Source organism: Astyanax mexicanus, chromosome 8 (genome assembly GCF_023375975.1).
Source record: "Astyanax mexicanus isolate ESR-SI-001 chromosome 8, AstMex3_surface, whole genome shotgun sequence".
Taxonomy (NCBI): Eukaryota; Metazoa; Chordata; class Actinopteri; order Characiformes; family Acestrorhamphidae; genus Astyanax; species Astyanax mexicanus.
Window position 1 is genome coordinate 43946808 of NC_064415.1, and position 27034 is coordinate 43973841.

Here is a 27034-nt window from a genome sequence, read left to right on the forward strand (position 1 = left end):
TGGGTTTAATATCAGTTTATTCACAGAAGGAAATTTCTCAGTGCTAAAAGCACAGTGACATCATCATGTTCATCAGCATAATAAATCACAACAATAATGGTGTCATTATACATTTTCTCACAGCACACACACACTCACTCTCACCTAAATCACCCCTCCCATCATGCAAGTGTGTAAGAAAACTTACACCCCACCAGTAAGCACTGGAGCTACGAGCATTGGTGGTTAATTTAGCTGTTAATTCATTTAAAGTGAAATGCAAAATTCAGAGAAGAAAAGCTAAATAGAGTTCAAGTTTATCCTGATCTCCCCAGATCATGTGGTAATGATCAGTAATAGGGTTGATTACAGGAACAGAGATAAACACGCTAGTAAGTTCTAATATAGCTTCAAAATTCTCTGTGCAAACTGGTGGGAAGCAGATTTTATTGCTTTGATAACAGAGTGGTGTTTCTTCTGTTTGCTAAAAGTCCAAATAAATGCAATAAATGCAAAGAAATAAAGCAATGAATTCCCCTTACACACACACACACACACACACCTCACTCAACAGTAACCTGCTCAAGAGTTCACAGTAGAAGTGTGTGAAATGTTAATTGTTTATTTGTTGTTAAATGCTGTGCTGGCGCCGCCCGCTGGCAGTCTGTGAGCGCTGCGCTGTTTATTTGAGGATCTTGTGGTAGGGGTAGAGGCTGAGAGAAGAGGTAAAAGCAATGATGTCCGTGATGGGCGTGGCTGTGCTCAGTGTGTCTGATGGAGGGAGGAAGGTGAGTTTGGACACTTCTCCGTACAGAGAGACATTACTGGCCCCACCTTCTTCTCCCTCAGCTGCAGGGGGGTCATTCTCCTCCACGCCAAAACCCACCACCTGTACAAACACACACAAATATAGACTTAGATTATTCTTATATTGTACTAGTAAATATTAATATACCTACAAGATATTCAAGTTACAGCACAAATCTGCATAACAGCTCTAAGTCTAAGCTACAAACTGCAGTGCACTGTTTTTTCTTTACAAACTGAGTGCTGTACCTCAGTAGTTTGTAACAAACTTAGTGTTTTAAAAAAGCATGTTTAATAACTTGAATAAAAGCAAAGCAAATGTAATGGATTTTAATCCTTTCCTTCTCAAATTCACACAGACCACCGTAATGGAAGAATGTTACAATAGCAATGGCTTAAATGAGAAATCCTGTGTGAAATGTCTAGTGAAACATGATAGTGAGTACAAACTTGTGTCAAATAGCCCACCTCTGGTCACCCCAGTATTCTGAATTACAGAGCTTTTAGCCCATGCTCCCAACAGGCTTACAGCTCTAGTGATAAGGGCATAGCATTTTTTTACACCATTAACATTAACTCAAAGTAGCTCCACACTTCAATGGTAGAATGAGATGCTGCTATCTTGAAATGAATAGGAATAGGAAGGATAGGGGAAAAGAATGCAAAAATAAGGCTGTGGAAATGCATGAATATTTTGCTATTTGTTCCCCTATCCTTCATATTCGTTTATGCTCGTCTTTTGATTTATCAAGACCATCAAGATGGCAGAACCTGGAGAACTACGTGGAAGGGGCTGTGTGTATAAAGAGTGTTTTTATTTTTATTTTATGTTAAAAAAAATCCCATTTTTCTGCAATGTACAAGGCCAATTACACAACCTACTCATTAGGACTCCCCCTATCACTATGCCCCCAACACATCAGGAGGGTGTAGACTAACACATGCCTTCTCTGACACATGTTTGCAAGGCCAACAGTATGCCCCAATCACTATCCTTGTAAGGCTGTTGGAAGCATCTGCTAAAAGCACTGTATTTTAGAATGCTGGAGGTAAACGAAGGTGGGATATTCAACTAAAGTTTGTACACGTTTAACTACACCCCAAGTCCATTTCACACCAGATTTCTCCTTTAAGGCTGGTGTCTAATCAGGACTGAGTATATGGCACAACCTGCACGAGTGGCACGCAGCTGTGCATGTTTATACACGTGTTCATTTGTCTGCATCACTTTGTAGTTCAACTGTGAAGGCGGGAATGTGTAGGCCGGAACACAAAGGTTGACAGACCAATCACAGCTGCTGCTGTCTGTGTGTGTCCAGCCCATAGTTACATTTCTGGGAAGGTGCCAAGCTATGGTGCAGATTTCACACAGAACAATAAATCAGTCTTTGAATGTCTTACGTGTATGCTGAGCTTCCTGCTCGTTTCTCCTCTGTGCTCCATAAACCAGTTCACCAGCTCAGCTTTGGTCATCAGCTTCAGAGCATCAATCTGTGAACACAAACTTTTAAATGTCAGTAATGTGAAGATTTGTAGTGCTTCTTTTCTTTTGCCTGACTTAACCTTTAAACCACCAGGTCATGTTGAGGCTGCTTGTGTAGGAAAGCACTGGGTGGCTACCATTAGCATGCTGGCTAATCTAGCAAAATACCTATTGAGTGGCCAACCCATTGTAAGATAAATTACGATAAAATGTATCATTATTAACTTTATTTCATATTTCCAAATTGTCAATATATTTGTGTAACAGTGCCTCATATAAACTAGAAAAGAAGTAAAGCAGAAGAATCTTCTAAAGTGCCTTCTGTGTTCAGAACCATACTGTTGAAAACAGGAGCAGAATTTTGGCTATAATTGAATCAAAGAATTTGTTGGGGCAATTGGTTTAGAGTATCGTTTCACTTCGTCATAATTTATTCGCATAAAGTTGAGAAATTTTAAATCCATTTTTTGCTCTGTTGTCATGGCTACACACTACAGAATGCTGTTGCTCTATTACATCATTAAGTTAAAGGTAGAAACTGTTGATGTAGGAGAATAAACTGTAATGTCACATTAGAGGAAAATCGTACTAACTTTAATATGAAGTTAATGTAAAGAATAATTTGATTCCTTTCTTCATAAATTACAGTACTTCATATAAATCATCATATAAAATACTATAAAAGCATTATGTGAAGCAGGAAAATAACAGACTGTGAATATGATACCCTCTTTCATGTTTAGAACAACTCTGTTCAGTATAACTCGTTTATACTGTATAAAAACAAGCTACGTGGGACTCTCAGGGTTACTCAGTCTAGCGCTATCGGATTTTTATGTCCCGTTTTAACCCACCGTTAGACAAAACACTGAAACCTAAGCTTACTGTGAATAAACAGAAGCGCTTTACTCTCTTAAATAAACAGTTTTCAGGAGAGAAATCTGTGTAGATTAACATCCAGTGCTCATTTGATTTTAAAAGAAAATGTTTTTTATAAGAATTACAATTTTGTTTACTTGTGTGTTTCCCCTAGATTCCCTATTAGAAGGGAAACATGGCGACACCCTTGCTCACACTGATGTAGGCATCTTTACTAGTGTCACTTAATGCGCTTTACTATCCAGAGCCTTGTGTATAAAATTTAACGTTCATTAATATGTGCCTTATAATGCAGTGAGCGTTTTACAGTTTAGGATGCTTTCTTAAAGTTCTTGAAATTGTTTATCCTCATTTCTTAAAAGTATTTTTTCTTTACTTAGTTGAGCAGTTCTTGCCTAATCTGGATTAGAACATTACTCAAAAGCTATTCACTGTATATTAACTGATGTTCTTAAACACATTAAGAGACATTAAATAAAAAAAAAATACAAACTCAAAGTCTCACCTCCCGGTTGAGTCGGTTGAAGACGTACTGCTGGGTCAGAACTTCGGTCCAGTTCCGGTCGACCTCCTCTCCGAGATGTGTATCCTCACAGCCCTTCAGCTTCACCAGAGCAGTCACCTGACTTTTGAACGCCTCGTCACTCAGACTGGACAGCTTCTCCCCGAAACTCTGCAGGAACTCCTCGATCTTCATTTCCACCAGCTCTGTACTATAACCCCCCCCCCAAACACACACACACACACACACACAAAAACACAATCTAGAGTTAGATAAAGAGAACCCTTATTTTTTACCCAAGTAGATATTAACAGGTTCCTCCCTTCAAGTACAGATACAGAACTCCTGCAGGACACTGATTGCATGCACATGAATACGTCATCCACGTAAAATCCAATGTACACAACCAGCTGCTCCGAGTTACACTGCTGACAGGCACTCTGCCATATTCTGCAGCCCCTCAGCAGTCAAAAGCAAGTAAAGTTGTTAAATTGTTATCTCTGTTAGCACATCGCTATAGATCGGACAGCTGCCAGGTTTCTTTCTTTTGAGACAACTGGATTCCTTCCAAAAAGGACCCTTGAGTCTAATCGATTCTCCCACTGAGCATGACACCCAGACACAAGACCCAGATGAGACGTGCTGTGGTGAAACTCTTGCTTTATCAAGCTTTGTTACGCTTTCCAGCAACTAAGACTTCTGCTGTGACCAATTTGGGAATGTGATCTAATTGTGGTCATCATCTCAATGGATTAAGATGAAAGGATAATGCTGGAACTCTACTTTACTAATATAGCACGATTTTATTCCAACATTAAAAATAGGTCTGCAACTATAAACTTGCTTAAAAGTTCTTTGTTGTTCCACTGAATACATTTCCAGTTCCTTTAGTAAGATCTGAGCTAAAGAAACATCAACTAAGAGCCACAGAATGGCTTTTTATGGTTCCGATTTATAGTTTATTTCTCCTCAGTGCGTTTAAAGAGCTGCTTTGCTGTGAGTATCCTCACACACACACACACACACACACACACACGCAGTTGTTGGCTTGCTTACAGGCAACAACTTTCTTTAGGGACCCGTCAGTGCATTGTTACATTGTTGTTTAGGAAGGAAGGCTACTCAATGTGAGATATTGCCAAGAAACTAAAAATATCTTCCCATGCTGTTAACTACTTCCTTCGAAGAGTGACACAAACTGGCTCTAACAAGAACAGAAAAATTAGGGGGAGGCCCCGAAGCACAACTGTGCAAGAAGATAAACATCTTAAGGTTGTTAAGTTTAAAAGAAAGACGCCTTATAGGCTGTCAACTGACAGCTGCACTAAATTGACCCTTATTTGTGACCCTTATTGTAAAGTTTTACCACAGTTTATTATTCCATTTGAATTAAATCAATTCAATTTTAATTATTAAACAGTTTTTCACCTCCTGCTTACCACTGTCCTCTCACTTCTTACTATTTCACACTGACCACAGCATCCACTAGTGGATATATTACTCTACTAGTCTATGTGATCACCTGAGCATTAGCTGCATTATTATTAAACAGAACTGTTTACACTTGGACTGAAACCGGCGGCACTTTACCAGCTCTAAAACGGTCAACTCACTTGAACTTGGTGGCCTGCGTCTCCACTGTAACAGAGAACCCCAGAATTCCTGAGGTGTTTCTGCAGGTGGGGTACACGTGATACCTGAAGAAAAATACACACATACATAAAGTGCATAAAGACTTGTACTGATTTTACTGTAAAAAAAAATCCCTGTACAAGACACACACTTACCCTAATGTTTCTTTGGTCCTTAGGAAGTCAAAGCACGGCTCCTCCATGTGCATCTGAAACACACAGTTTGGATTCTCATTTTCAGGTCCTTATCCGCAATCTCAGAATCAGGTTCTAATCTACCAGCTCTCAGGTAAAGGTCCTCATTTAACATTTCACTCAACAGGTACCAGCCTTCCTAAATCAGTCCTCATCTACCAGCCATCATAAATCATTTCTCATCTACCAGCCATCATATATCAGTCCTCATTTACCAGCCAATATATATCAGTCCTCATCTACCAGCCATCATGTTCTTATCTGCAGGTTCCCATTAACCAACTGTCATCTACATATCCTCAGCTATGGGTCTCCGCCTACTAGCCCTCACCTAAAGGTTCTCATGTACCAGATCTCATATACAGGTTTTCATTTTCTCATCTACTGGCCTATAGATATAGGTCCACATCTAGCAACCATCATCTACAAGTCCCCATTTACCAGTTCTCAGATACAGGTCCCCATCTACCAGCCCTCAGATACAGGTCCCCATCTACCAGCCCTCAGATACAGGTCCCCATCTACCAGCCCTCAGATACAGGTCCCCATCTACCAGCCCTCAGATACAGGTCCCCATCTACCAGCCCTCAGATACAGGTCCCCATCTATCAGCCCTCAGATACAGGTCCCCATCTACCAGCCCTCAGATACAGGTCCCCATCTACCAGCCCTCAAATACAGGTCCCCATCTATCAGTCCTCAGATACAGGTCCTTATCTACCAGACCTCAGATACAGGTCCCCATCTACCCCTTTTTAGCTACAGGTCCCCATCTACCCACCTTCTGGTACAGGTCCCCATCTACCCCTTCTTAGCTACAGGTCCCCATCTACCCACCTTCTGGTACAGGTCCCCATCTACCCCTTCTTAGCTACAGGTACCAACCTACCAACCTTCAGTTACAGGTCCTCATCTACCCCTTTTTAGCTACAGTTTACCATCTACCAACCTTCTGTTACAGGTCTCCATCTAGCCCTCTTTAGCTACATGTCCCAATCTACCAATCTTCTGTTACAGGTCCCCATCTACCCCTTCTTAACTACAGGTCCCCATCTAGAAGCCTACAGTTACAGGTCCCCATCTAGAAGCCTTCAGTTACAGGACCCCAGCTACCAGCCCTTAGCTACAGGTCCTCATCTAGCCCTTCTTAGCTACAGGTCCCCATCTACCCCTTTCTTAGCTACAGGTCCCCAACTACCAGCCCTCAGATACAGGCCCCCATCTACCAGCCCTCAGATACAGGCCCCCATCTACCGCTTCAGTTACGGAGACCCTATTGATCCCTTCTTCACTACCGGTTCCCATCCTTCAGTCTTCAGTTACAGGTCCCCATTTACACTTCCTTAGCTACAGGTCCCCATCTTTCAGCCTTCAGTTACAGGTCCTTATCTACCCCTTTTTAGCAACAGTTAACCATCTACCAACCTTCAGTTACAGGTCTCCATCTAGCCCTCCTTAGCTACAGGTCCGTATCTACCAGCCTTTAGCTACAGGTCCCCATCTAGAAGCACTCAGATACTGGTCTTTATCTACCCCGCCTAGATACAGGTCTTCTTCTCATAGCCCTCATTTAGTACTCACATACTGTTCATTATCTATGGTTCCTTATCCACAGGTCCACATTAATTACAGGTCATTCATCTACAAGTCCTAAAGTATATGTTCTTTTCTATCCCTCCAGATATTGTTCCTCATTTGTGGGATCCAGATCTACATGTCCTCATCAACAGCTCCTCATCTACAAACCATCATATACCAGCCCTCAAATACAGACCTTCATTAATATGAGCATCAGGGACAGGATTAAATGGGATGATACTGATAGAAGTTAAAGTACTGGTAAATACAGGTTCAGACTCACCACCAGCAGCTCCATTAGTGTGTGTTCACGGAGGTTCTTCGGTCCAGACTGCAGAGGAAATAAAAAACATTGTAAACGAAACAAACCTTTGTTGTACTAATGTGCACTAATGTCTGTCTGGCACCATTCAGTCACCTGATAGTAAACTGTGACCTCAGAGTTAGCATCTCCTTTATTGAGGGATTTGACTTTACACAGATGATGCTTCTGTGGCAGCTCCACCACTCTAAACAGAACAGGTACCTCTACTGGCAGCTTCTGGAACTGCAGCTTTCTGAAATACATTACACACACACACGCACACACAAACACACAGATAAATAAAACATTCTCCCTCTGATCAGCTGATTTTTAGGAACTCAAACATTTCTGGTGTTCCAGGGACTTTAAAGAATATTAATAATCAGATAGACAAAAACAATATTTAGATCCTTACTCTGTAATATATTTCAGGAACTCTGCAGACTCCTGCACAGAGAGACACAAAGAACATCATTACACTCTTAATGCTTAAACTGCTTTCAGTAAAATCATCAGCTGATCAGAATGAAAAAGAGAGAGCAGCAGAATCTCACTCTGCCTAGTTCTTCTTTTCTGAACACAAAAATAAACGGAAGTGAGAAACATCAACTAGAAAAGTTAAGCAGGAAGGAAACAGGATGATTGCACAAATTCAGTGCGTACAACATCCAGGCACTATTTAGGTTCTTGCTATGTGGTTGCGAAATGGATGCTTGATGGTCGATGTGGTGTTAGTAAGTGGTTGCAATGGAATTACAGGTGGTTGCTATAAAGTTGCTACGGTATCAAAGGTGTTATAGTGTTGATAGTTTTGTGGTTGGTAAAGGGTTGCAATGGGGTTCCTATGATATTCCAGGTGGTTGTTATGGTGTTGTTAACTGCTTGCTTAGACGATGCTTCTGACATTCAGGTAAAGCATAGTACATGGAGTTGAGTATTTGTATCTAGGTATCCATACTGGTTTATTCCTATTAGAAAAACTGTATGTCAGATTAAAAAGCTTTATAGGATCCCACACTTCTGTGTGTTGTTACGCACCACACTGGTGAAGTTTCCCTGAACCAGACCCTCAGCGTACAGCTCCCGTTTAAAACTGTTCACAAACTCCATCAGCTCGTCCACAGTCAGCCCCTCCACCACAGCCTGGTACTTCTGGATCATTGACCAGCGGGAGTGTTCCAGAATCAGCAGACGCACGTCCCTGCACACAACACACACCAGCACACAACACATCAACCCCAGCAGCTAGAGTGAAGAGTGAGTAGAGAAGAGCGAGCCACTAGAGAGGGAGAGAAAGAGAAACATAAAGAGGTTCTACAGACATGGCTGAAAGCGTTGGCACCCCTGAAATTCTTCCACAAAATTGAGTATTTTCTCAGAAAATTATTGCAATTACAGGTTTTGTCATATACATATTAATTCCCTTAACTTAATATTTGGTTGCACGCCCTGTGGAAAAAATAACTAAAAATCATTTCATATAACCATCCACAATCTTCTTAGATAGATAGATAGATAGATAGATACTTTATTTATCCCGAAGGAAATTTAGGCATCCAGCAGCAACAACACAATACAATAAGAAACAGATTCAAACATAAATTGAAACACAGAAGAATAGAGAGAGAAAAAAAAAACAAATATATATATATATATATATATATATATATATATATATATATATATATATATATATATATATATATATATAAGGCTATAAAAACGTACTATACAAGGTAAGATATATATCTGTAAACAGAGCAGTGCAGTAGATGTTGCTAATGTTCATTAAATAATTAACAGAGCAAAGTGCAGTGTGCAATGACACTGATTATGAAAGTGGTTGATGTGACATAGATGTTGAGATGTTACACCTCTCAACTGGAGTTTCGGGCCATTCTTGTTCTGCAAAGTTCTGCAGTTCTTTCATATTTGAAGGGTTTTTCTCCAAACAGAATTTTTAAGATCTTAAACATATTCATCTATTTTTTTCTGGTAAAAATAGAATTATTTCTTTACCAAAAAGCTCTAATCTATTCAGAATACATCTTCCCAGAAGGATTTCGGTTTACTCTTTTGGTAAACTACATTTTGTCTCTGTGTCAGCAGTGGTGTCCTTTCTACTTTTCATTAAAAGCCTGCAGGACAGCTTTGGGACTTGTTTTGGGCTGATCTTTTATCAATGTTTCTCTTCTGTCCAAGTTCAGAAAGCAAGAGTGAGTCAACGTCTCTCCTTTTGTTTTTATCTGGTTTCAGGTGTGATTTTTATATTTCCCACACCTGTTATCTGCCACAGGTGAGTTTAAATGAGCATCACATGCTTGAAAAAGTTATTTACAGACACTTTTGAAAAGGTACCAGTAATTTTGTCTGGTTAATTTTTTTGTTGTTATCTATTTTGGCTTTTTTCTCTGTGTTTTTTGTGTTGTTCCAATACAAGGAAATAAACATGTGTATAACAAAACATGTCATTGCAATAATTTTCTGGGGGAAATATTGGTTCTCATTTTCTGGAAAAAAATCAGGGGTGCCAACACTTTTGGTTATGATTGTACCTCTTCTCAACAAACATTCCAAGAGCTATGCAAATATGTCTGGCATGTTGTGTTACACACACGTTACACACTACTTTTGCATGTGTTTCTTAATAAATATCGCTCAGAACAGAGAGACAGAGAAAGAGAGAGAGAAAAAAAAGAGAGAAAGAGATAAAGAAAGAAAGAGATCGACTCACTTCCCCAGTTTCTCTGGTTTTATCAGGATGTTGAAGTAAGTTTTCTTTAGCTGCTCTGTGAACATGGAGAACACTTCTGGAGCAGCGGAGAAGTTTGCCAGGTGATCCACGATCAGATTAAACAGCAGCTGCACACATTAAACAATCAGCATGAATCAGCGGGTAAAGAGGGTGTGTGTGTGTGTGTGTGTGTGTGTGTGTGTTACTCACAGGTAGTTTATGGTTGAATCCTTTGACTTTAATGATCAGTCCGTGTTCTCCTGCGAGCAGTTTGTACTCCAGCTGAGCAACATCTGCCTCGTATGCCGGCTCCGCCACCGCGTGCACCAGAATATTCACAAACAGGTCGAACAACACCAGACTGATACAGAGGGAGAGAGAGAGATGAGGGTGATATAAACATGAAATCTCATGTACAACCAGATCTGACACACACACACACACACACACACACACACAGAAAGTATGCTTTACTTTTTTGGAGACTTCTGAACAACAGGAGAGATGAGATGGAACCGAATATATGCTGCAGAGAGAGAAAGAGAGGGAGAGGGAGAGAGAGAGAGGTTAACAATTGGGGTTTACAGAATTTAAGTCGCTTACAAGCTGCGCAATACATGTCGTGAGGCTCATTGCTCATCTTACACCCCGTCAACAGTTTATTTTCACGCCATACTCATGCATCGTTTAAACAGCAACACTGCTTGTAAATATATTAACGCCAATGGGAGTGATGATGTGGAAGTGAGGTGTGTTCAGATAAACTTCTGGCGTATTGCTATCTTGTCAAAGAAAAACACAGGTGCACCACTGACTGAATACAATATAACAATACTAACAACAGCAGCAATATTAACTACAATAACAAGTCAATAATAGTGATATTATACAATTCATTGGTGGCTTGTGTATCCTGTGCATCCTGCTTAATGAATGAACGATAAGTAATAATAAGTAATAATAATAATAATAATAATAATAATAATAATAATAAAAAGAAATAAAAATACACACCTTTGGGGATTTTGAACTTGTTGTCCTTTTTGTACCACAGACAGCCTCTGTCATTACTGGCGATCCTGACTGGATAGTCTGTGTCAGGACAGTCTGATGTCTTTAGGGTGAATTCAGTGGCTACAGTGAGAACAATAATATCAATTATTAAGATAAAATAACAACAACAACAACAACAACAATAATAATAAAAAAAGAAGACAGAGTGTAATGATTAACTGAACCTACAGATGAACTGGTTTTCAGCTGGAAGTTGAAGTTTAGGGTTTAACTCAAATTCTCCAGTCCAGCGCTCCTGCCAGTCCTTCTGAATATCTGCAGAACAGCCCACCACATATTACACTCACACACATTTACATAAAGATCACAGTTCTGTATAAAACAACCAAAACCAGAATTAATTTTGATATTACACAAATATTCTTCTTTGTTCTAATATTAAGGCCTTTTTTAGCATTCTGGTTGTAATATTACAACTGTTGTAATATTAATTGTGTAATATTCACAGAATTAGAAAAGTGTAACATTACAAATAATATTACAAACAATATTTGTGCAATATAACATTATAAAAGTGAATTATAGATGTGTAACATACTGTATAAAAGAGCTAGAAATAAAGAAACAGAATGTGCAATGTTAGAACCAGCTACAATGATACAAGTATAATATGAGTAGCAAGTTAGAGTAGCTCTATGAGCTGTATAGAACATGTTCATGAAGTAAAAAAAAATATCACAAACTCACTTTTACACAGAGATCTCACCAGCTCTCAACTATTCATGCCAGTTTAATTCCCTTTCAGAATGAGCTGTTTAAGGGTTCTGTCACGTTTTTTCCCAAATAAGCTTTTGCTTGTGATTATGATTATGCTGAACGTTTATCACACGTGGTGAGGGGTGTCGGCAGGGTGGTTACATGCAATTTTCCTTGTTGTGATGTCACAATAAGGGAGCCATCTAAAGGGCTCATACAAACTAATGATTTCTGACACCAAACTCTTACAGCTGATTCACAGAAAACGGATGGATGGATTGTTTATAAAGGCAGTCGAGACCCAAGTGGAAATAGAAAAGCACGCAATAAGTGAGTTTCGCATAATATGTCCCCTTTAAACTGGTTGAATTCTAGATTTTTAATTGTAGACATATAATATGTTGAAATATTATAAGTACAACATTTTAAAAGAATGAAGGCCTACTCATGTCTATATTTCATGTCCAAACAGATGCAAAGTTTTTCCTGCTGTGCTCTGTAAATGGAATTAACGTGTGTATTTTCAAACTTGACATGATTTTCTGTTTGTAAAATTTGATTTTGTGTAAATAGTCCATTACAATAAAAAAGTAATATAACAATCATGTAGAATGTGTAATATAAGAAACAATTAATTAAAATATAAAAAAAATATTAATGTGTAATATTGTAATATTGAAGGTCTCCTCACCCTCCACGCTGTATTGGGTGCCGAACCATTTCTCCTTTAATGGACACTGGCCCTCGTGCTCCGGGGAGAGCAGCAGCAGGTTCACTTTATCAGGAGTTAATAAGTTCAAAGCCGCAGAGATCACCTGAAACATGATCAATAATTAGGGCTGGGGCGACGCGTCGACATAATCGACGTCATCGATTACAAAAATACATCGATTTGCATAACGTGCGTCGGCGCGTCGTAAACATGGCGGCGCCTGTGGAGCGCATTAGAGGTTAGATCGGGCCCAAAAATTCCAACTGGCTGTTTTCGGGCTGTTTTAATGAGCGAAATATGATCAGAATTATGTTAATTAACACGGTAACATAGAAGCATAGAACTATTATTTAATTAAAATGATTTTTAAGAACAGCTAAACACAGTTCTGCAAGTCAAACGCGGAGGAGTTCACGTGCGAGAGACACAGAGAGAGACAGAGAGAGAGAGAGAGAGAGAGAGAGAGAGAGAGATTTGCTTTTTCTGGTGAGAGCTCCATTCATAATTCTGCAGCTCCCTCAGTGTTTTCTGCCGTATTTTGCGGCTAGCGCGAGCGCTTACAACTGACACCGCGGACCGCGGGGTGCCGCCGCGTTTGTGCCGAATCCGACTCTCTGCTGAATCTGACTCCCGCTTCGCGGACAGAATCGGCACAACACCCCCGCTGTAGAACTGCGGTAGTGAAAACAGCGCTTATAAATAAATTAGTTTAGTTTCACTTTCAGTTTTCGTTATTTTTTTTTTTTAATAAAAATATAATTAAAAAACAGACGCCTACATCTCGGACTATTTTCTGGAGCCCGGGTCGGATTTACGGGCGGGCCTCGGGTCATGTCGGGTTCGGGCAGAGAATCTAAGCTCTAGAGAGCTTGGACTCCGGAGAGCAATCTCCAGCTACAAAAAAACGCCAGCGGGCATCTAAAGTTTGGGAGCATTTCACGCAAAAGGGCAACAATGTGGTCCTCTGCCATACGTGCAAAAGGAGCACTTGAAGCGCAAACATCCAGGAGCACTATGTCAACAGGGTCACACAGTAAGTTACCGTTTACATCAGGGTCTCCGCGGGTGTCCTTAAAAAGACTTAAGGCTGTCTACCAAAGGTTTTAAACCTGCCACAGGCAGAAATTATACAGTTTTGGTTTATATTTGTGCATGGCATTTCGCAGTTTCCAGAAACAGTAGCATTATTCATAAGTTCAGGTGTTTAGCTAAGCTAGCTGCCTTAAGTTATTTTAGCTAGCGCCGTCGGCGCTGCGGGGTTACACCGTTTTCTGTCACCGTCGGAATTTTGTGACCAGTGCTCACGGTTATGAGCGTTCATTGGCAAAACGGAAGCTTTCTATACCTACACCTTACCCTCAGCCCTAAACTGAACCGTTTTGGCCAGTCGGGGTAAACATTAGAAACGAACACGTTTCGAATCGGCCAGTACACCGGTCTGCTGAGAACTACTTGCCAGTGGTCACAAAATCTAGCGGTCACAGAAAACAGTGCAACACACGGTTGTGGTGTATGGGAGCTTATCCATTTTTAGCGTTATAGATCTAAACAACGTGCTGTACATGTAAGTGATTATAAGTGTGGGGTTTGGTTTAGTAGGCTTGTGTTGTTGTTGTTGTTGTTATTATATATAAATATAGTAATTTATCGTTTGCTTTAAAACGTAAAATAATTATTTAAATATGTTTCTCAATGAATAGATTAGTCGACTAATCGAAAAAAATAATCGTTAGAATAATCGTTTAAAAAATAATCGTTAGGGACAGCCCTATCAATAATTCAGCTGAACATTAATAACACTCTAAATGTAGGTACTGTGATATATACACTAAGGTGGACCTCCAGTGCTCGTTATTATAAGCAGGATAAGGTGGAATCTGGGTTCGGGTGACTGACTGTACCTCAGGTTTATACTCGAACAGGAGTTGATCTCCAGTCAGGAAGTCTTCTTTAGGGAAGAGCTGCATGTTCTCACACACATCTTCCACATACTCGATGGGATCGGTCTGCAAAACAAACACACACTTAGCAAACAAACAAACACCATATGCACTCACACACTTTTTTAATCATTTATTTCTAACCACATTTTAACCACAATTTTCTTCACTATTAAAAGGCAAATTACCCAAACCACTCATTAGGACTGCAGTCAGCTCTCAGCTAACAGATGCCTGTGCTGTCCAACATCTCTCCGGGAGAGATGTGGGGAGACAGTGCCACCAACCAACCATGAGAGACCTATAGTGCTCTCATGGTGCCCTCAGACTCCTGCTGCTGACGGCAAGCATCATGATCAGGGATTTCAACAGCCTATCCTCGGATCATAGTGGCAGTGCCTTAGTCTGCAGGACCACACACACTCACAAACATTATGGTGATGCATTTGTGCTAATCTGACCTGCTCCTGATAGCGGAATTCATTGGCCTCGATCTTCTGGATCTCCTCATAGATTCTGCACCAAACAGCAAAACAAAACAGCATCAGAGATCCAGTAATCACACGACCTCAGTGAACATTCTGAACCCCGTCTTAAAGTAATAACAGATATGTGAGAGCAGGGATGGCAGAACAGACATATAAGTGTAAGAGGTGGGAGAGCAGATACATGAGAACAGGGGATTGAGAGCGAATATGCAAGAGCAGGTGCGAGAGCCGATGTGTGAGAGCACATGTATGAAAACAAGCTTTGGAGAACAGATTTATCTAAGATGTAGTAGCAGATATATGAAAGCAAAGGCAAGAAAACAGATAGATATGCTCTTGCATATCTGTTCTCACACCCTTGCTCGAACATATATGCTCTTAAATATTAGCGCATGGGTGTGGGAACAGATATGTAAGAGCAGATTTGTGACAGCAAAGGTGTGAAAACATATGTAAGACCACATATGTAGGAGAAGACATGTACAAGCAAAGGTGTAAGAGCAGATATGTGAAAGCAGGGGTTTGATAACATACTGTATGTGAGATTGGGGTTTAAGATATATAAAAGCAGGATTTAGATAATGTGAGAGAAGGGGTTCAAGATATGTGAAAGCAGGGTTTCAAGAACATGTGAGAGAGCAGACATGTGAAAGTTGGGGTTCAAGAGCAAATGTGAGAGCAGGGGTTTGATAATATACTGTATGTGAGAGCAGGGGTACCAGATATGTAAAAGCAGGGTTTCGAGAAAAAAAAAAAAGCAGTGGTGTGAGAACAGATATGTGAAAACAGGGTTTTGATAACATGTGAGAGCAGGGGTATGAGAGCAGACATGTGAGAGCAGGGGTTTGACAATATATTGTATGTGAGAGCAAGGGAACGAGATATGTGAAAGCAGGGTTTCGATAACATGTGAGAGCAGGGGTATGAGAGCAGACATGTGAGAGCAGGGGTTTGACAATATATTGTACGTAAGAGCAAAGAAAAGAGGTATGTGAAAACAGGGTTTTGATAACATGTGAGAGCTGGGGTTTGACAATATACTGTACGTGAGAGCAAGGGAACGAGATATGTGAAAGCAGGGTTTCGATAACATGTGAGAGCAGTGGTGTGAGAACAGATATGTTAGAGCAGGGGTTCAAGATATGTGAAAGCAGGGTTTTGATAACAAAGAAGGTTTGTGAGAGCAGATATGTGAGAGCAAAGGTACGAGAGCTGGAGTGTATGAGTAAAGGAGGATTAGGCTGTTTACCTCTGCTGAGGGCCGAGAGTCTGCAGCATCTTCAGATACTGAAACACCAGGTGAGCTACCTGTACACACACACACACACACACACATACACGGTAATTATTTAGTAATTGTCAGTGTTTTATTGATCAGGCCTAGTCTGAGACATTGACCCTGTGCTAACCTGGTAAAAGTTCTGGAAGCCCTCATCGGTCAGGGTGATGGAGATGCTGAAGATGGAGTAGGTGGCATTCTGATCAAATCCTGTCTCGCTGTTTCCACCGAAGAGAGCCACAGCCCAGCACCTGAACACACACACACACACACACACACACACACGTTACGAAAATGCTTGTATTAGAAACACACAACATAGTTTAAGAATATTATACAAAGAATATTATAAAAAAAACACTAATCTTAATATAAATCAAATATACATCAATTTCTTAATTTTACTGAAAATAATACTAATCAGAAAAGAGCAAAGATGATCAAATAAATGATGATCAATCAAATAAATAACCACAGCAAATCTACCCAGATCTTAACTCAATATTATTGTTTGTATTATTGTACATAAAAGACTCACTGGAAGTGATTCTTTTTTTCATACTTTTTTATTAATTTCTGTAAATTACTGGAACAGATTAGCTAGAACTGACTTCCATTACAATTCTATTAACTGGGCTAACAGGATAATGATGCTTCTCTATCATATATCGTGCTAATAGGATAGTGTGCAAACAGGCACTCCTTCAACACTTCAATATGTTCTTCTATGCAGAAATTCTGCTTCTTTAAATCCTTGTTTTACTTTAACCAAAAAACTGTAACATAATAAGGAAGATGATAAATCGTATTATTCACCCAACAAACAGCCACAATCACAAAAATCTGATGAAGTATCAACTAGAATTAGAAACAGAGCACTATGTTTATGGTCCATTCCCTTAACTGCAAAGTATCCAGACCTACAACGAGAATTAACCAATACTGTCACAAGGTACTCTAATAACAAATAGAAAACCCTCCTTAGTCTGTGCTCACATCCTTTAACCTCACCAACAACCAACCTCAGCATATAACTTCATCACAATATGACTACACACTCATTTTAACTTTAGGGTTCCATGAACAGAACACAGAAACCGCTATAATCTGATACAGGTTCAACTAGAATCTACACTATGTCCACGGTCCAATGCTTCAACTGCCAAGTACTTAGACCCTCAGAGAAAAGGTATGTGACAAATTAATACAAGAAAAAGATATAAAAAAAAAAACAAAAAAACATTGCCTTCATTCATATTCTAAGCACCAACCACGTTGCAAGCTTTTCACAGGGGTCATTAGGTAGGCACCTCCCTTCATCAGTGGCTCAATAGTGAAGTCCGGCATCCCAGACCCCCCCCCACAAACTCGCTGTCGGAACCCCATCAAACACATTAACTTCCCCACCTAACCTCAGCCCTTCTAAGCCACAACCACTGACTGGATCTTCACGCCTTCCCTCCGCACACAACCTATAAATCAGAATTCAGCCAGCAATCTTGTGGCAGACTTTGCTACAAAACCCCTAACACCTACCTCTACTGAAACAGATGAACTAGAACTGACTTCCATTTAGGGGTGTGCCATATCATATTGTATGCAATAATATCGCCAGCATTTTGGAATATTGTGAACGATATTATACCCTGAAATATGGTGCCATATCACCCACTCCTAATTATCACATCAGGGTACTACTATTTTGCAGTTTTTATCAAAAGAAAAATTCACACTGTTCTCATTTCCCATGATATATCTACTAGATACAGATTATATTTGTCCAGTATCATATATTTTACTTTAATCCTGGATATATGGAGATTATATGGATTGCATTTTTAGTATCATTACATTCCGTATCATTGACTTTTGTTACATAGCTTATAAAAAATCTTGTATTTTTTAATATCTCAGTTAGGGGTGGGTCATATCATATTGCATGCAATAATAAAATGTAATTTTCATTTTGTTGTTGTAGTATATTCTTGAAATTTTTTTTTTTTCAATTCAGTGTTTGTGATATATTCTTGTTTGAACCATCATGTTCTTCTCTGCAGACATTCTGCTTCTCTAAAACCATGTTTTACTTTCACTAATAAAAAAAAAACTTTAATTAACTGATTCTAAATAAATGTTAAAGCATAGCTGAAGTGAAGCTGAGCATTAGAGCAAGAGAGTAACCACCACCTACTTTCTCCTCAGCAGAGACAGGATACTGCCAGCTCCTTCATGACCAATCAGCCACGCGATGTAATGCAGCGGCTTCACCCTAAACACACATATAATATACTTAATATACTGTATCCCTCAAAGAAAAACAAAGCTGTAAAGAAAAAAAGGATTAAAGCCAAAGATGCATCTATAGTTACAGTATAAAGGTTTAACACAACTTACCTGTAGTGCTTCTCCTGAGGTGGCAGCGCCCAGGTGATGGTCAGGGCATGGACTTTTCGAACAGGAACCACTGTACATGCAAACACACACACACAAAGACACAAACGCATGTGTTGGGAGGTTGTATCAATATTATCGTGTTACTTGCTGTTCCCTTTACGAGCCAGGTGTGCTCTGACTTTGGCGGATTTGTACTTTAACGGCGCAGCTCTTCTGCACTTCTCAGCAACTGACCTGCACATTTACATTGTGAAGATGTGTGAGCAGGTCACTTACCGGAACAGCAATGTTATTTTACTGCAAAAGTTGGGTTTGTGCACTGCTGTGCATCCTTATGTGTGTGAAACAAGCAGGGGTGCCTGCATTGCCAACACAGCAATGAATATCTGACTGATGACGTCTGTCTAGGTTGTATTCAGTCAGTGGCGCACCTGTGTTTTCCGTTGCCAAGATAGCAATTTGCCAGAAATTTACCTAAACACACCTCTCTTCCAGATCCCCATGTCCATCAGGGTATATATTCGTAAGCTCTGTCGCTATTAAAACGGACTGTTTGTGGGGTGTAAGATAGCAATGAGCATTGTGACATGCCCTATGGTGTAAGATAGAGCCAAATGTGTCTAATTATTATTGTAGTGTGAAAGGGACAGCATCTCAATGTGTACCCGACTGCAAAGCCCCGCCCATGTGAACTGCATCACTGTCCCTGCCAGAACATATAGAATAAAAACAAATGCGGGACCACACTGTTCACCATCTGCAATAACAATTTAACTGATAAAGGCAATACTCGTGGCATGTTTGCAAGCAAGACTCTTACTTACTCTAAGTGTGAACAGGGTTATTCAGGTCACATAATTAGTACAGAATCTAGAACAGAACTCATTTAGTCGCTCATCAACACCATTTGACATGCCTGACCTCACATCCAACCACAGTAAGTGTGACTTTACCTCTGTAGAGTTTATTGAAGGCTGGGGTGTCAAAAGGGTCCAGACGGTCAGAAAAGTCCGGCTTTGGGAGACCACTGTGAACAAAGAACAGCCATTATAACACAGAGATTAAACTGTAGTAAAAAATGCAGTGCTGAGAAAAGCACCTGACACACTTACTTATTGGGCACCTCACTGAAGATCTCCCTGACCCACTGCTCCAGCGTGTCCAGTTTTTCTAGAAGGAGAAAAAGAAGGACATTTACTCAGCTGAATAACAGATGCTGTGTTGGAACTGGGATGCACATAAATTCCAGTAGTTAGAAAATAAGAAAAATGGCTTTTGTTGTTTTCAATCAAACAATTAACGTCAATAATAGCACAAATTATGGCTGGGCGATATGGCCTAAAAAAAAACTTGATAGTTTAATTTAATCATATTTTTCCCACCTACTAAAAATCTAACTACAGATGAAAAGAAATGCTTCAAAACTAGGTTTACCCTCATTTAGGTTACACTTATAAATGTCTCCTTTGGGGTTCAAGTGCAACCAGAAACAAGTATATCGTTGTAAATAGTAAGAACATGCTGTACATTTTTACAGTATGATGTCACTATTTTTATATATTTCTTCAACATAGCTTGGTTTCAAACTGGCACAAAAAAATATATAAAAAAGGAGGGTAACGCTGAACTACGGAAGCCCAAAGGGAGCATAGACAGCAGAGGTTTAAACTGAGATAAAATAAATTTTAGTGAAAACACATTATCCTTAACTGTAAACTTGAATTATTCAATAAAATCAATGTATCAATATTTATTTTAAGACAGGGTTGTACCTTTAGACTGCACTGCAAGGGTCATGTAATGGGCAGAATAATGCTTCTTCCAGAACTCTCTCAGACGCTTGTAGACATTGATCTTCTTCTTCTTTGGTTCTGTTTTTAGGGTCTCTGCATTTCCTGATAAAAGATCAAGACAAATATTTGAACAGAATGATCCACACTATAAAACTACAAGTGTGTAAGTGTGTGTAGAATTAGGTTTTCACACTCTTACCCCAGCAGAACTTGCTCATGGGGTGATCAGGCTTTGCCAGGCTGCCAAACAGCATCTCCTTACGGTGAGAGTCCGATGGCTTAGCAAGCTGATACTCTATAATACACAGACAGAGAGAAACAGGCATGCAGACCGACAGAAAGACAGACAGGTGGACGGACAGGCAGATAGAAAGACAAAGAGAGACGAAACAGAGACAGAAAAAGAGAGAAAAAAAAAAAAAAAGAGGTTCAGGTATACTGTTCCAATTACTGATGCTGTTACTATTACTGTTAATGATACTATTAAGAATAATAAAACTGCTAATTATACAAACACTGTTACTTTTCCCAACACTGATAGTGTTATTAATACAGTAACTGGTTCTTAATATCATGGTTGTGGTTATTAATATGTTTCTGATACTGCTATTATTACATTAAATATACTGCTAGTGTTGTACTGTTGTTGGGTCTGTTACTGTTGCTGATACTAACTCTGTTAATGTTACTAATACTGATGCAAATATTAATACAATTATTGTTACTTGTACTGAAACTGTTTTACTGTGCATTTTACTGTAAAACACTTTACATTATTAATTAATTATAAACTAAACATTCAGAAACTCCAGAACCTTCTGGATTTTCAGAATACAAATGTTATTAACACTATTCAGGTGTTACTAGAATAATGAGCTACATACATGCATCAAAACACACTGTTAAACAAAAGAGTAAATCTGATCACTCACCACTGTCCACAGCCTCCACCTCACGCTCTATTGCATCTTTAATCATGAGGGGGCAGATGAAGAACTGAGCCCACCTGAAAAAAGAACAACAGTAAACCACAGTAAACCCAGCAAGGCACAAAAACACAGTGAGGCCATGTTCACTTATTGTTTTCTTGATTATTTGTACACTACAAGTATCACAATGATTATATACTAAATTCTGGTTTATAAAGCTGTGTGAAGTGTGTTTGCATGTGTGCGTGTTTGTGCGCATGATGAGTGTGTGTGAGGAGCAACTGACCTGTCCAGAGCTTCTCTAAAGCGCTTCCTCTGGACGTCGAACTGGAAGACTGTTCTCTCACAGTCAGTGGAGGCATTATCACTCCCGCCATGTTTCTTCAGAAACGCATCAAAACCATTCTCACTCGGGTACTTCTCACTGCCCATAAACACCACTGAGACACAAACACACACAAAGTAATGTTTGATGAAATGATAGGCTGCACCCAGATGCATGAGTCTCACCCCTCCATCAATGTAATTAAATAATACTGCATAAAAATCAGTGCATCAGCTGTATTATAATTATTATTATTATTATTATTATTATTATTATTATTATTATTATTATTATTATTATTATTATTGTTAAGAATACCACTGTCATTAACTTACTGTGCTCAAGAAAGTGTGCAAAACCAGGAAGGTCATCAGGGTCACTGAAACTTCCCACACCGATACACAGTGCTGCTGCAGACTGTATGCACGCAGGCACAAAGACACAGACACACACAGACACACAGATTATGAAAAAAAAAGGGAATGTAGTTGAATTCCATTTGAACAGTGAAGTTTGGAAACTTTCTGTCCTGAAGAACATCCATTTATTCCTACCATCATTAAAAACTTGTATATGTGTGTGTGGGTGTGTGTGTTTGTGTGTATGTAAGAGAGAGAGAGTAAATGTGACTCTGCTGAACTGACCTGTTTCTCTGACCCTTTCTTCTTTTTTTCCTCCATGTCGTCATTTAGTTCCTCAAAGTCACTGTCCTGCTCTTCTTCTTCTTCCTCCTCCTCTTCCTCTGTTCCCTCTCCAGAATCCTCCTCCTCTTCCTCACCTTCCTCCTCTTCTTCTTCCTCTTCATCATCATCCTCATCCTCCTCATCCTCAGGTTTACCATCATTGCTGAAGTCTGATATCAGGAGAGCTCTAAGACCATTACTGAGCTCAATATACCTAACAGTGAAAAAGAGAGAGAGAGAGAGAGAGAGAGAGAGAGAGGGTGAGCTTAATATACTCGACACAGAGGGACACAGTGAGATCAATATACCTCACCCAGAGAGTGAGAGAGGGTAAGCTCAATATACCCAAAGAGGTAGAGAGAGAGAGAGAGAGAGAGAGAGAGAGAGAGAGAGAGAGAGAGAGAGAGAGAAAAAAGAGAGAGAGAGAGAGAGAGAGAGAGAGAGAGAACACAAGGAGAGAGGGTAGGCTCAAAATATCTAGCACATAGGAGGCACCTCTTGTAGTGTATTCCAGTGTATCAGAATGAGTGTGTGAATCATCATCACCTGTACTGTTTGGGGTCACTTGGGGATTTGATGATGTCAGCATCTCCCTGGTTCCCATCCTGGCCGCTGTCCTGCTGGGAGCTTTGCTGTTCTGGGGAGTCTGGCTCCCCTCGGTCCTGCCCAGCCGCCTGAGCAGAGTTGCTGACCGCAGCATATTTGGCCTTGTTGGTCTGGGGCATTCTGGGAAGTCTGTAACATCCAGCAGTTCTGATGCTGAAGGGCAGGAAAGGATGGCGAGTGGTGCACCGGAGCAGACCGACACCTAGCGCGGTAAACACACTCGCTGCAATACTGACCACCTGCTCTGAAACACAATTACAGACATGTAATTACAACTTTGCATATTGGTTAATACCGGATACCAATCCCATACTATTGTTTAATTAATAAATTGTTTATCTTACACTGTGGGAGAGACTCCAGAATCAGAAGACATCAGAATTTACTTAAAATATTGATTTATTAACTTTGCAAAAAACATATATAACAAATTAACACAGATATAAAAACATTTAATTTCCATTAATTTGTCACCAAAATGATAGACATCTGTGTATGACCTTGGCACAGCATTCAACTTCAAAGCAAAGAAAAAAAGACAATGCAAGTAAACAACAGATCTGCCAAATTTCTGAAGTTTAAAAACTCTGCTGATGCTGATCACTCACTACAGTGGGGTCCTGACGGACACACATACAGTCTAGTACACATGCACTTGAGAGCTTCTACATAACTGAAATAAAATTCTGCAAAGCACTGGATTTTAGATTTTTTTAAGTAATAACAGGCCCTGTTACATTCTTAAACTGCACATTGCCAGTGTTCTTCAGAGATGTTGCACAACATAACTACAGCACAGTTAGAAAGAAGGTCATCACTGGTCAGTTAGAAAAACCTGTGATTGGTCGATAAGATCAGCTGTTACGCTTCTGTCTTAGGCTCTAATGATCATGTAAATTACTGGGCATCATCAATATCATCATAAGTCGATAAGATCAGTTCTTTAGTAAACGTCACTTATATTTAATATTTCCATAAACACACTCACACTCTCACTTTCTCTTTCTCTCTCTCTCTCTCTCTCTCTCACACACACACACACACACACACACACAGACACTCATGACGACTTTACTCAACATTCTCTATAAACCTGTTATAGAGAGAGAAAAAGAGAGACTTATATTAACTTATATTATATTATATTATATAGACTTCTATTAACTTATATTAACTAGTATATTCACTAGTTTCAATTCATGCCAATAAACCTATTTTAAATTGAAAAAAAAAAAAATTAAAAATTGAAAAAGAGAGACACAGAGTCAGGCAGAGAGAAAGAGAGAAAACAAGAGACAAAGTAAGACATATACAACATATAAACAGAGGACAAAGATACAGAGAGAGAGAGACAGAAACACAGCGACAGACACATGGACAGAGAGAGACAGACAGAGACAGGCAGCAAAGCGCGCGCGAGAGAGAGAGAATGACTGACACATGCAAGCAGACACAGAGACAGACAAATAGACAGAGATAGACAGAAGCAAAAAGAGACAAACTGACACAGAGAGCAGAGAGAGAGAGAGCCTGCTTTTTGTCTGTCTTTCTGTCTTTGCATCTCAGCCTGTGTCCTCTGTTTATGTCTTACTTTCTGTCTTTTTCTCTCTCTGTCTCAGCCTGTGTGTGTGTGTGTGTGAGAGAGAGAGAGAGAGAGAGAGAGAGAGAGAGAGAGAGAGAGAGAGAGAGAGAGAAAGGCACAGAGAAACACAGGCAGACAGACAGAGAGAGACAGACAGACACATAGATAGATAGAGAGAGAGAGAGAGAGAGAGAGACAGGCACAGAGTCAGACAGGCACAGAGTCAGACAGACATATTGATGGAGAGGGGGTGAGTGAGTGAGTGTGTGACAGTGTTTAACTGCAGCTGTAATAAACATACTCAGGGCGTCTAATAGCGAGCGGAACCTTCTTCAGCACTCCAGCCCCACAGCATCGCGCGCTCTGATTGGCTACCTCAGAATTAACAGCGCGTTTGATTTGGTGGTGGAAGAGCAGCATGACAGACCACGTTTGATCAACATCAGTCCGAAGAAACTAAACAGCACTAATAAACACACACACACACACACACACACACACACACACACACACACACACACACACACACACACACACACACATATACACACAGTGCATCAAAACACTCACTGTATCACTGTGACAGTCCGCTCTGTGATCCAGTCCGTTCCGTTCTCAGTGGAGTTAGAGGAGCTGATCACTCTGAGGAGCAGCAGAAGCAGCAGAAGCAGCCAGCAGCAGCAGGAGGAGAAGGAGAAAGAAGGTCCTCAGTAGGGCTGTATTACAGTGATGCTGGAGCTCAGATCTACCGGTTTCACACCCGGAGTTAAACTGCTCTACTAGCAGCGCTCTCTGACCCCGCCCTCTCCTCTGATTGGCTGTAGTGTGCTCCCACATTATTCTCCTATTGGCTGATTGCTGAAAAATAACGCCTGTCGAAAGACGCTCTTCCGCTGAAGTTAAAAAAAGTGCGACTGGCATTTCTTATTCTTAGCAATTCTAAATGATTTCAAATGTGAGGTAAAGTCTGGTAAAAAATATAAAATTTTGGTTTTAAGGTCAAGTGTTTACATCAGTTTAAAAACTGTAGGAATTTGTGACGAGCTTTTACTGGCCTCGTTAATATTTATTTTTTTCTTTTCTTCCTTATGTTTATTTTCATGTTGTCTTCTATTGTGGTTTCTTTGTATTAACTTGAAACTTTAAACAATAATAAAGATAGAAAGGAAAGGGTAAAAAATGCGACTGTCTGTGTCCCAATTAAAGGAGAAGTCCGGTGTGAATTGAATTTGTGTTGTAGTGAAACATGATAAATGTGAATAGCCCACCTCTGTTCACCCCCAGCAATCTAAAATACAGAGCTTTTAGTCGATGCTCACAACAGCCTTACAATGCCTTACAATGACAGTGATAGGGGCATAGTGTTCCCTATGCAAAAAAAAAATCAAAATTTTTACACCGTTAACAAGCTAAAATAAGCTCCACACTTTACTAGAAGCTTTCTGAGAGCCCTGATATTTAAAACAAGGCACTGAGAACCAGGGGCATCAGAGGCATTTTTAAATGTGGGGGTGGACGCAGAGCCTGGACAACCAGGGGGGTGGTGTGGGTATATTGGTCTGTGGGTGCCCCATAAGATGTTTAATGAATTGAATGTTGTTTTCTGCATTGTGGTGTATTTTTACACACTGTTAAACACATAATTTTACCCACAAAATTGACATATTTTTTTTTACTATTTTAAAGAAAACTCAGAAACACTGTCCTTGTATTGAAGCAATTAAGCTTTGCTGAACAAAGGTTTAGCCACATTTTAGCACACAAGCAGCTACACATCATACTTTAGCCCTACTGAGTTAGCTAGTATGGTTGCTAAACAACTGAATACATACCATTTTGACTAGCGTCTGTCTAAAGATTTTTAAAAAAGCCAAAATATTCATATATACTAGGGCTGTCAACATTAACATATGCAGTAAATCTAAAAACATTAACCCAAAAATCACGTGACAAAATTAACAGAGCCTGGTGATGCATTAGCAGTTTTATTTAGTGATATAACATAGCAACGCTTGGGCCATTCCATTGAATGGGCGCCATTTCTGTCCCCAGGAAATTACATGTATAAATGTGCACATAAGATAATTTTAAATTACATTTTATTATTAAGTACATTGACCTAAAAAAAAAAATAATTAAAACACTGAAAAAACAGCTTTTGTTACCTTTCCCCACTCTCTAACTATAAACATGAAATGTAGTTATTAAAATCCTTCAGAGATTTATTTATTTTTACATTGTTTTTAACTCCAGGTCCCATGCTTATTGTAACTATGACTGAGGAGGTCAATCTCAACGCTCCGTCCTGTTTCCTAAATTAATTCTTAGCTCTTACTTGTTTATTTTTAAAATACAAATTTTGGGAAAATCACTAGAATGTGCTCAGTGTCCTCATGCTATTAGCATGGCCGCTATTTAGCTAGTTTTTATAGCTATTAGCT

At 39.7% G+C, this 27034-nt stretch overlaps 1 protein-coding gene across 2 annotated transcripts; it reads right to left on the bottom strand.

Annotated features, from left to right (window-relative positions):
* nrd1a (nardilysin a (N-arginine dibasic convertase)) lies at window positions 1-25413 on the bottom strand. 2 transcript variants are annotated; one of them, XM_022685661.2, is made up of 31 exons: window positions 25164-25413; window positions 22952-23250; window positions 22367-22619; window positions 22058-22139; window positions 21684-21837; window positions 21401-21474; window positions 20668-20763; window positions 20448-20570; window positions 19788-19845; window positions 19629-19702; window positions 18676-18745; window positions 18473-18550; window positions 16412-16532; window positions 16252-16310; window positions 14976-15030; window positions 14476-14580; window positions 12554-12677; window positions 11335-11421; window positions 11107-11226; window positions 10567-10618; window positions 10303-10453; window positions 10093-10220; window positions 8397-8559; window positions 7774-7805; window positions 7473-7611; window positions 7338-7385; window positions 5438-5490; window positions 5264-5347; window positions 3654-3861; window positions 2188-2277; window positions 1-868 (listed from the first exon to the last, which is right to left on the bottom strand). In XM_022685661.2, the coding sequence occupies exons 2-31, from the start codon at window positions 23128-23130 to the stop codon at window positions 662-664; spliced, it is 3267 nt and encodes a 1088-aa protein (XP_022541382.2). In that variant the 5' UTR covers window positions 23131-23250; window positions 25164-25413; the 3' UTR covers window positions 1-661. The 2 variants fall into 2 exon arrangements, with proteins under 2 accessions (XP_022541382.2, XP_022541381.2); XM_022685660.2 differs by having other exon boundaries at window positions 22952-23255.
* Window positions 25414-27034: the final 1621 nt, after the last annotated feature.

Bases quoted from the DNA above. Each gene is read 5' to 3' on its own strand.
- nrd1a (XM_022685661.2), bottom strand. From the start codon at position 23,130: ATGCCCCAGACCAACAAGGCCAAATATGCTGCGGTCAGCAACTCTGCT. The intron at 18,551-18,675 runs GTAAGTTGTGTT...ATGTGTGTTTAG, and splicing joins CCTCAGGAGAAGCACTACAG to GGTGAAGCCGCTGCATTACA. The intron at 11,227-11,334 runs GTAGGTTCAGTT...TTCTCACTGTAG, and splicing joins AGCTGAAAACCAGTTCATCT to CCACTGAATTCACCCTAAAG.